Genomic DNA, 11,628 nt, shown 5'->3' with positions numbered 1-11,628 from the left:
TGGATCCAATCCAGTGCACAAAAAGGTTTTCTTTTAAAAATTATTTTTGAGAATTGTTTTTTGTTTTTAAACAGGCAGGAAACACTTCAAACCTGCACTTTAAAAAAAATCACCTCATGTAAATTCAGTAGCTGTGCTTCTGCACGACTTACATAAACTTTAAACTTTTAAGTGAAAACAGCTGATTTTACAGCCCGTTTGTTAGCAGTAGCTGAGCAGGACTGCTGGAAGTGATACATTTGAAAGATTTTGGAGGTGAAGGTTAAACAAGCTCAAGTTTAGACAAATTAGCATCGGTAATTGCAAATTTTGTGGTTAAAAAACGAAATTAAAAGACCCCAAACTGTCAAGCTTTTAGTGAAAGGCCTTTGCTGGATTGTGGTGTTTTACAGGAAACAAAACCTTTTATCTGCATTGAAGTGCTATTAAATTTTGGCACAAGTGTTTCATAAAAAAAACTGAAATCCTGCTTTACGTCTAAAGGACTTTGTTTCAGGTTGCATTTTTGCATTCTTTCATTTTTATTTGAGGAAAACAAAACAAAAACCCACGTTTAATTTGCTTATTTTTTATTCATCAGATTTTTAATAGAATGCAAAGGTCCATTATGTGGAAACAAATTCAAACACTGTATCTGCCATGGCATACAGAGACAGGAAGAGAAGAGACTGCCAGAGACAGGATCATTACCGTTATCAGAATGTAAACTTTACAGAAGAAGAGATGATAAAATGCCACGTGAAGGCATCGATATTTACTGGTCATAAAAGTGTGACAGTGAATAAACGACGAAACACTCCCCACAAAAACATCTGCAAATGTCATAATCACACAGATATACACTGAAGACAAAAATAATTCATCCTTTTTTTTTTTGTTTGTTTGTTTTTTTCTTTTCAAGTCTGTGTGGCTTCACCTACAGCACTTTTCTAAAACAAAGCAATATACACCTTTCAACATATCCTCACATTTACAAGAAATTCATTAGGGAAGCATTTGTTGCTTAAAAAAACAAAGATTAAAAAAAAAATTGAGCTTTTTCCTGCGAAACAGACGTTCCCTTCCGAGTAAAGAGGAAAGCGGGGCTTGGGCTAGAGTGTCAGAGAGCAAAGTCGATGACTGGCTGAAACACATACGTAGGCATCACTTATTATCATTCACACAGGTACTGCTGAGAGGATAGTGTGGCAAATAACGGACCGGCAATAGTGCAGCCGCTGATTAGGGAAACTAAAGGACGAAAGGAAAGTGATTCTTGCATGATAATAATTTTTTCTTATAGCTTTGCTAGCATGCTCTATATGGAGCTACTGGGGCTAGCAGGAGGAGAAGATGTAAGAGAAGAAGAAAAGCCAGATGGGAGGGTTGAAATGCTAAATATGAGGGAAGAGTGAGTCGCGAGCTTGTTGTTTAGTTCGTCTTCTGTCCGAAGCATCACTTGCCGTCCACGTTGGTCTTTGGAATGGTGTTTAATGGATGGTCTGTTCTCTTTTTTGTGCATCTTCTTTTATCTTTCCTTTCTTTAACGGCTGTAACCGAACTCGTCTGCGTCGTCGGCACGGAAGTCTCCGTAGCGCCAAATGTTGAGCTGATGGGAGGACAGAGACAGATCTCATTGACCATACTGACACAGATAACTGCACAATGTGGTGAAAATGCCCCATTGCTTTGAATGGAACTTCCAATAACCTCTCCAGCACATTGCATGTTAAATGGACAAGAAAAAAGAAAAAGAAGCTAAAGGGAAGAGAGAGCTACAGTGCAACACACAGAGAGAGAGAGCTCAGTGCTTTCACAGACCAGTGCGAAGAGCCAGCATCATCATCTCCATCACTATTTAATCGGACCTGCGTATCCAGGAGGTTCGCAGTGCCTCAAACGCCACCAAGTCTATTACTTCTCCTAATCCATTACACTGACAATCCTGCACTGCCCCATAAACCATCTCATTTGCCTGAATGTCGGCTTTACCGCGACGTGGTTGGCAAAGAGTGTGCGCACTTTGGAACAGCACCCAGTTAGTTACTGCCTTTTTAAAAGCCGTAGAAGCCGTCCGGTCTGGAGGTGTTTGTGTGTATATGCGCAGGTCTGCTGTCTGGGATGCTTCTTTTATGGCTCTCAGAAGCATGCGCGTTCAGCTGTTAATGCTGTGATTCATACCTAATTAGCGACTGTGCTAATTAGCAGTAGTTATTAGGATGAATGAAATGAATGAAGCCATTTCCCCGTTTCGCACTCCGCTGCCTTTTTTTTCTGCTCCTCCCTGACACCCTGAAAACATGGCAGTAACTCCGATTGTGATTACAGTCAATTCCACCTCTGACTGACTCATTGTCTGGACATGCTGTATAACCGCCGGGTAGCTAAAGCGGCACAGGAGGGACTGATTCTTTTAGAATGTAGAGCCATCATGCTTTACAAGAGTAAACAAAGCGACATCCAAGTGTCTATTGCAAGCTCCTGGGGCTCTTGTGAAAGGCTTTTTCTTTTTTGTACGATCCTGTCAAAGTCTCCAGGTTTCAGCCCTTGTCAACAGGACTTATTTGAACAGACCTTTATTACTCCTCTATTATTTTTACATAATGTCTTTTTTTTTTTTGTTACTACTCAACATAAAGACCATAACCATAAATGTGTCCAATTGTTCACATCTCTGTCCTGCTACTAAAAATCAGTTTATTTTTCCTTTAAAGGATGGCCCCGTAGAGCCGTGTTTGACAAGTGAAAGGTTGATGGTTCAATTCAAGCTAAAGACACTAATCCCCTTTGCGGTTGTGTCAGGAAGGGCATCTGTTGAAAAATGTGAGGCGCTAACCGCTGGGACGACCCCTTGTCACAAGAGACGAGGTTCAAGTGGCTTCTATTTATTTATGTTTTAAAGGATCAGGATTCAGATTTCCTGAAGAAGTTGGGTAATGTAGTTTCAACTCTTTAATCCTTAAAAAAAAAAACTTACTAGGAGAAACCATAGAAGCTCTTTTCTGAACCGAGTGTTTTCTGTAATATTTCAGGCCTGCTTACAGAACAAAATGACCCGGTGCGCTTCAGAGATTAGTGAAGGTGGTCTCTGCCTGTGCAAACTGTCCAAATAATCGTCAAACCACGTCTTTTTATATATCACATATATCTTTGATTTGCTGATATATATGCATTAAGGTACAGGGCAGGTCATCACCCTTATGGAGGAACGAGTCATATGTAGTGCACTGGTGACTTTTAAAAGCAGCAGGATGAATATGTTTTAGTTCATTATTGCCAAAAAAAGGCAACGACTTTCTAGTTTCTTGTGCATATTTATGATATCATCAGTACACAGATGCTTTTGGAATGGAGGAAGTAGAAACTTCAGTAGAAAAGGATACAGCACTTGACCTAGACACAAGTGTGGCAATTTGGACATGTTATGAAGTCTAAACATCAGCTGTGTAAGGAGAAAAAAAAAAACAACACAACAAAACACAGAAATGAACCATCAATGGTCTCCAGGCTTTATATGTGAAGGAGGAAGTTCAATATGATGTTCACTCTAAGTGAAAATCACATTTCCACTCACTACCTAAGGAACCCCACACACAGTGAAGCGATGTATAGAGAAAAAGAAATTGAAACAGTATTACGAGAAAGTAAACAATGGCACTCACAGTGCGTCTGGAGAGCTGGACTCTCGCAGCCCTCCCCGTCCATCTGTGCTACACATAGCGCGAGATAGCACTACACATTAAATTGTAACCCCCCACCAACTAGTCCCTAGAACTCTCTGGTCTGAAAGCACTTATTGTTTTTACATTTCCTGGGTTCCTTTCCAATCTTTTGCTGCCAGTTTCACTTGGCTGGCCGCACAGTTTACTGGTCACAGAATAAATACATTTGCGGCGGATTGTTATGTCAAAACTCCGACTCGACTCATTCCAACATGAGAGCCCAGCGGGCTAGACCCTAAATCCTATTCATTCCTTCCTCACTATCCCCACTGCACTCTTTTGCACAAATCCCCACCCCCCATTTTCATAGAATGGACCTGCACAGACTGTGGGCAGCAGTCCACATGGGACAATGCTGACTGCCAATGTAATGTGTGACATCTTGAGAAAGAGAAAAAGCAGAGAGGAGAGGATACACTTTCTCTCTGATAGTTTCCAAGGGAGAGTAATTAGTGTTGTAATGTATTCTTGTTTTGGCATCAGTAGATTTCTCATAGAGGCCGACAAACTGCAGGAGGAGGCGACGGAAAAGTGGAAAAAAAAGGAAAAAGAAATAGAAAACGACAGACAATAAGATGGTGGCTGGGATGAAGTGACTTACCCTGGCACTCTTGGCAGATTCTTGACTGTTCAGGTACTCTGTCACCTGAGGCAGAAAGAGACAAGTCATTAGCATATCACATCCCTGCGTCACCCGTAGGATTTTAAAGGATTAAGGTGAATCAATGCATCCTTTCAACCTGTTCTGCCCCTGAGACATTTCTTTTACCTGCATACATGGAAATTTACAAGTTTTTTTTGCACAAAGTTCACTTTTTATACAGAAGGGTACCCGCTCACCCTCCCCTTCAGCACTAGATGGAAGGAGCACAATGTTCTCTGAAGATCAACGAGATCGAAACAACACGCAGACACAAAGTGGTTATGCTACTGCGGGCGATGCAGATCACACAAACATGCAAAGGAAGCACACGGAGCTCCCGACGTCATGTTACAGCGCAACGCTTTCTGTAACTGAGTTAATCCACCAATGGGAGTGGCATCACTTTATGCTAAGTCACTCAAGATAAGAGTGACTCTCATACTTACGCCTTCCAGCCTTGGGCCAACACGTTGATGGTGTGCAGAAGATTTTTTTTTTTTTAAACAAGTGCATTTGTAGGACACCTTAAAGGTGTTCTCCTTTGGTGTTTTTTTCCTCTTTTGGTACAAAATCAGTTCTCTTGTTTTTGTTTCGTTTTTACAGTAAGGTTGTGGAACAGTGAAAACTAACAGGGAATGAGTCAGCTATGAGCAGTACTGTATAGCTAACTGTAGCAACTGTTTGCTAAACAAAAAGCATTGTAACGGATACAGTAGATGCTGTGCAATTAATCAGCTACAACTATAAAAACAACACTGCACGGCACTTTATAACGACGGCCTCTTTTACTGGTTTTACCCCTCACTCACTGACTCTCCGATAGGCTCCGGCAGGTTTAGTTGAATCGAGCTTTTTCTCAACCAGAAGCACAAAATCAATTCCGCTAATTAGAAACATACAATAGTGTAAAAAGAAACAGAAGATACAGATCTGCTTTTTTCTTTAACAAAAAAAGGCATCAAGTAATCATAATTATTTGTTATCTCAACTTAGAGCCTAGAGATAACATTGAATCAACTTGTAATTAGCAAATACAGCCAACCTGATGTTTATTCACCAAAGGATATGCAACGATGAACTATCAAAGTCTGCAAATGAACTTAAATGCTAAAAACGCGATGCCTTAAAAAGTGGAATTAAGCTATGACATTATAGTAAAGCAACTGAGTCTAGGGTAGCAACTTGAGCACGTGCCATCTCAGGGTGTATTTCTTGATAAAATCTTTAAATCTAAACTTTCTAATCTGTGATAAATAAAACTAATATGAAATAAAAACAAAGTGTACGAGTTTAAAGTATTATTCAAGCTGTAAAGTCCCCAGATAGTTCTGCCACATAGTGTATATAGAAACTCTTTCCACGCTATCCATTTGCTCAATAGAAGTGCTGCTTTAAAAATATCTACTCAAAGGTAATATGCACATATTGAGAGTATGGAGAGGATTATACAGGAGTTGGAGGAGAGAAGAGAAAACCAATGTGTAGTGTTGAGCATATTGACTGCTTCTGCTAGAACAGCCATTTAGCCTCATTGAATGAACCAGTGATGAGTCATAGGGCAGGAGGTGGGGGGGCGGGGGGCAAAGGGAGATAGAGAGCCAGTTTGCTTAGGTAGGTACAGTGTAAGTGGATGTTTGGACCTTGAAAAGCTCAAGCAACAGACCCTTGGAACGAGATGTCCTCCACCACTTACAATATTGGATAAAATTATGCACGAGGTACACAAACACAAATAAGAGGTTGCACCACATCTACCGAATAAGCACAATCTGTACGATGCATGCATGAATTTGTTCATTCCTGTCTTTTCTGACATAGTGGCAGACATAACCATGACAGTAAAAAGAAAACTTTAATGAAAGAACACAAAGAAATCAAAAGTCAATTGAAGGAGAAGTCATTGTATTTACACATAAAAGACTCCATTTTTCAGCATGTTTTGAAGGCGATTATAAGAGCAGAAGAGCTGGTTGGCACATACACATCTAGAACAAGGATGCCAGATGTTAAAACAGTCGAGTGTGGATGAGGCTCTGGAGTTTAATTGCTTAGCTAGCTTGTGCACATAGGTTGATTTGATAGCTGCGCTGCATATGGCACAGCCAAGATAACAGACCTGTCTGTCTGTGTGAGCGCGCGCACATGTAAGTGTGCGGCTGAGGAAAGTGCTGTGGCTGCACAAGTCATCCGTCAAAGCCAGCTAAAGGAGAGATTTTTTTTGTTTTTGGAAGGCATTGGGATTTGGCATCTTGGTCCCATCAGGCAGATGTCACCATATGGAAGACCCAGCCGAAGATATTTCACAGACACAAAAGGCCAGTGATGCCATTTGGGCTTTGGAGGAGAGCTCTCAGTGCTCACAGCAGTCTTTCCCAGTGCAACACTTGGACAGCTAGGGGAAGCTAACATGATGGGAAGAGGGTCTCATACGCGCCAAAGTGGATTAGGCAATATATAAACACAAAAGAGAGAATTGCATTTGTGAGGAAAAATGGCAAACCCCAAAAAGAGCTCAACTTTAGAGGAAATGTATTCCATCTGCACTTTTTCCAAACTCCATAGAGCTGAGAGGCTGAATCCAAATGCTAAGTATTCTGTGAAAGATGCAAAGTCAAGAGCACTACAGCACAATATGCACAGATGATATGCTGCCATACTGAAATTATCATGGTGGGCCTCTTTGTACTGTGGTCGGGAGGGTGCCTTTCCTGGCTCACCCTCATCTTTCACTGTTCCCCTCACTTCACTTCACTGAACACAACAGCCAATCACTGTGCAGCTGAACACAGATGATGACAGACTTTGGATTTCGAACGGCTGCGCGTATCCTGTCCCGGATCCTTCTTTTCACAGCTTTTCTATTGGCTCCAGCAGAGAGGCACAATGGCTCATTTGTGACACAAAGTGATGTAAAACTCGTCTGGAGAGGCAAAGAAAAGGAATATTTATCTTTATAGCAAACAAGGGTGTCATCATATAGATGGAGGAGGAAGGGAAATGTAGAAATGATGGCAGGGAGGTAGAATAAGTAAAATAATGTGCACGTAAAGTAAAGAAGTCCAATAAGAAAAGGAAAGAAAATGCAGAGTTTGTAGAGGGTTCAGGTAGCAGAAGGCTGCGGGCGACAGTGAGCTTGTCTGGATGACCCTACAGAGCTCCCATATGCCAGACAGATGCCATTAACGGTGAGCAGTGGCTATGGATGCTGGCACCAGAGAATATGTTGTTGGCTAAGGAGGCTGCAGCGTACGTGGGAGTGCTCCTGAATGCATGTGATTTCATTCTTTGCAATTACTTGCAACAAAACAACTAACAAAAAAGTTCTACTGTAAAAGACTGAGACTAAAAACATCTATCTGATACTCGCATTCGCACCAAAGGGGAAGGATCTGAAAATACTTTTGACTCAGCGTTAATGTATGCAGGTAACTTTCTCACGCAAGACTTGGTGGGAGACTTTGTGTAAGTGTGATGCTTCCCGTAAGATGAACGACAGGTGGTGTCGGTCTGGCGGTTTGGCACTAGTCTGTGTATCTGACTGGCTGTGAATCTGCGAGAGTGAGAGAGGCAGCGAGGGAAGGAGACCGTGCATTTCCCCGCACTGGCCAGCATGCCATGCCCAGGTGGTGTTCTGCTAAGTGCGGTGTGAAAGTGGTGGATCGGAGCGAGAGCTAACGCGGCACTTTTGTGACAGGTTGTGCACGTCTGGTGCGTAGGTGAGCTGCGTCTTCTTTGAATTTCACAGCACGTGAAAATGCTTAAGTAAAACCAGATTTAGCCAGATTTTTGGATGGCGTGTGTATGAAAAACAAGTGACTAATCGACGTTTCGGTGCCCGGGTGTGTTCACGTGGTCCTCGCTGACGATATGGGATGTCAGAGGACTTAAAAACCACCCGAGTGGAAAGGGAACAATGAGGCGTGTCCTCTGTGCATGTTGCACTTTTCTCATTAGCAGCAATGATGATCAGGCGCACAGCCTCTCAGACACATGCAGTCAAACTCCAACATAAAAACTGCCACTAACAGCCTTTTGTCACTATTTCTTTGTTGCTGCTTTGCTCTTGTTTTTTTTCATCCCACTCTATCAATCCTTATTTCGTCTTGTTTCATGCCCCCCCCGCCTGCCTGCCATCACAGCCTCCTTTTGACTACACTGAAAACAAAAAACTCTGCAGCAGACGGATCGTCGTCAGAGCTTCTTCCAGAAAATAATAGCTTTCATGTCCGCAGCTCAGGGTGTTTCCAGTTGAGAATGCTCTGTTAAGCAATGGACTGTCCTATGAGACATCTTTCAATCAACATGTCCACGCATAGCTAACAAGGGAGGGACTCCTTGAAGGTTTGTCATGTGTCAGGACTGAAGGAATGCAGTGGTGCTTATGTAAAGACAAGATAGAAAGACACTGAATCAGATTTTTTATTTATTTTTTTAATGGATGTAAAACAAAGTAGATCAATGTCTGGCAATTTGTTTTTTGTGTGTGGTTTTTATTTCTCCTAATCCTTTCTTTACTTTCTACTAGGGCTGCACAAATGATCAAACACTTACAATTAACTATTTTTGTTGGCTTATTTGTTCATTTTGACCACAAAGTGAAACTCTTCAGATTCAGATCCTGTCTTTTCCGTGAATGCTCTGGCATTAACTAAGCAGGGGAAATTGAAGCTTCTGAAGTAGACATAACCCAGCTGGGTATTTAACTTAGGTCCCTCATGCTATGAGGCAACAGTGCCAAATAATGAGCTACCAGACTACCCTTGTTGGCCTGCAACACTTATTAAAACCTGATAATCGAGATAAAATGAAATTAGCAAAACTCCATTTTGCGATGACCCATCGTTTTATCTCGTGTTAGAAATCACAGCACACTGCTTTCCTTTGCATCGGTGTGATTTTGCTCCTTCCCAAACCCCCACCAAAAAGCCAAAGCACATCGAGTGCATGAGTGTCATTGCCCCTGTCTGCTGCAAACTAAGACTACGTCCTGTTACATGCTGGTCCCCCCAGCATGGCTGTCGGATGAGATCAGATGCTTTGTTGGGAACGTGGCATGACAAGCCCACCAGCGTAGGTTCGTGGAGTTAAAGAGGACACATTCGTGTACCCCAAGCACATACAACAAATGCAAATGCAAACAGTGTCTAGTGCTCTCCCAGATGTTCTGGAAGGAACTTCTCTTGTAAATATGCAATAACACCACTGCATCTCACCCTAATGTGCAAATTTACTCTCATAAAAGTTGTGTAAGAACATTTTGCTCTTCTCCAATACCATTTTATTTTTCCCAGCAAGGTCAGATATCACAAAACAGTATAAATTAAAACAGCCTGGTGCCTCTGCTCCCCTCCTGTATTCACCCCGGGGTCTTAGGAGGGAGGATGGCGTGTAACAGTGTGTGTGTGTGTGTGTGTACACATCTGCAGAAGGAATGGCATCTGTGAAGTGGCGCGTGTCAGTTAGGACATTTACAAAAAAAAAAAAAAGACCCTCAGAGCAGTGCCAGCAGGGGAGGAAAGTGCATGCTAGTGTGTATGCAGTCAATAATGGGGAGCAGAAAATGTCCATTAAAAGGCCCCATCTCTAACTCTACTTGTAAATTAGGTATTGAGCTATTGGTGGAGAGCGGTTATGCTGTAACACACCCGTGACACTCAGTGGGGGGGTGTTTATGTGTGCCCTGTGGGTTTTTGGGGGATGAAGAGGCTCTTGATGGGCTGTGACAGGCGTTGGGGGTTGAAAAGCGAGGGCAGCAACCTGAAAAATCAGTCAACTGGTGGACTGGATATGGCTAAAAGCCATTTATAAATGACACGGTGAAGACTTTTTGGGTTGGGGGCGGAGGCGGCGGAAATCTGATACACTGTGGGGTACCTACTTTCTGTACTCGGCCACACAAACTCCAACCTGCTATTTTTTGTTATTCTTCTTTTAATCTTATTGGCATTTTTATTACAATTTCACAAACACAAATTTTACTACATTACTATTTATCTTTGGTATTCCTCTCCCAGGTTTGCACTTGTGTGTTTTACTATCGTTTTCCTCCTTTCCTCCATGTCAAATACATGAGGGACAGCTACATATGTGACTCCTGTTCTTGGGGAACAGTGTTACATGAAACGTGGTTTGCCCACCAGGCCTCAATTTGTTACAAAGAACCTACTCTACAGAGGCAACAACACTCCCAGGAGGCATATCTTCAATGTCCAAAGCAGTGCCTTAACAGCATGGCAGCAGAGGTGCTCACCACATGAGACCCTTGACTGGAGACTAAAGGGGCAATCGTGGTTTGATAAATGGAAGAGGCGATCCCTGGAGGCAGCCCTCTGCACGTGTGACCCTCTTTCCTGATTTCCCCATATTCAGCTCCCTCTTTATCTACATTTTCAAACTCCATTAACACAATTATTCTGTCCTACTAGCTAACACTGGGGACTATAGCAAGTTGTAAGAAAACTACACTACCCAAGAGGCCCTTTGTGTACGGAAAAGGGGAAAAAAAAAAGTCTGAATAAACAAACCTCACATCATGTGAGCTTCCGCTTACAGGCGTCTCTTCTGGGCCATCAAAGCTTTTCACAACTATAAAGTCAGCTGCTCAAAATTCATACAGTAAAAGCAAAGCATCAGTGTGAATACGGCAAGAACACAGAGCAAGAAGATAAAAGGCAAAAAATAAAATCATATTTCCTGAGGGGTTCCTGGTAATTATAGCTTTCACTTTGAATAGGCCACCTCACAGCTGTTTCCCCCACAGTCCACCTTCTGCCGACACACTCACGAAAACATTTAGGTAAAGATCTTCTCTCCATCTTTATATACATTAGGTTAAGGTATCTTAATCCTTTCTGTGGGGAACAAGGTGGAAGCGAAGTCGATACTCCAGCTTGGCTGTTGGTGATTGATAATAATTATGGTGGTGAAGGCAGACGCTTCCGTATTTGTAATTGAGTTGTAATTAGTAAGCTGGAGATTATTAGCTTGTAACACTAATGAACTTTGGGGGCCAGCACAGACTTCGGTTAGATGAGGTGACCGAGTGAGACAGTCGGCACCGTGGCCCGCCACAGTTTGAATCAGTCATATTTGTTGGCAGCTGCTGACAGAAAACACTGGTGAAAAGCAGCAGAGCACAAACGACAGCGCTCCTAACCACACAGACATCTTCCACTTGAGCTGCCATGACAGGCTCATTACAACTTGGATAAAGAAATATTAAGTGCGAGTGTGAAGTTCTGTGCAGTAGCTAAAAATATCTGCTCCAGGCACTTATTACTTGTG

At 42.3% G+C, this 11,628-nt stretch overlaps 1 protein-coding gene across 1 annotated transcript in view; it reads right to left on the bottom strand.

Annotated features, from left to right (window-relative positions):
- Positions 1 to 552: 552 nt before the first annotated feature.
- The window catches only part of snd1 (staphylococcal nuclease and tudor domain containing 1), a 178,402-nt gene continuing 167,326 nt past the window's right edge, over positions 553 to 11,628 (bottom strand). The window contains exons 23-24 of the mRNA XM_084909460.1: positions 4,303 to 4,347; positions 553 to 1,588 (exon numbers count right to left, since the gene is read on the bottom strand). Coding sequence (XP_084765586.1) covers positions 1,523 to 1,588; positions 4,303 to 4,347 — 111 coding nt within the window. The 3' untranslated portion in view covers positions 553 to 1,522. The remainder of the gene's footprint in view (positions 1,589 to 4,302; positions 4,348 to 11,628) is intronic.

This window comes from Perissodus microlepis, chromosome 17 (genome assembly GCF_051167445.1).
Source record: "Perissodus microlepis isolate ML-2025 ecotype Zambia chromosome 17, ASM5116744v1, whole genome shotgun sequence".
Classification (NCBI taxonomy): Eukaryota; Metazoa; Chordata; class Actinopteri; order Cichliformes; family Cichlidae; genus Perissodus; species Perissodus microlepis.
This window is presented reverse-complemented; position numbering and strand designations above follow the sequence as displayed.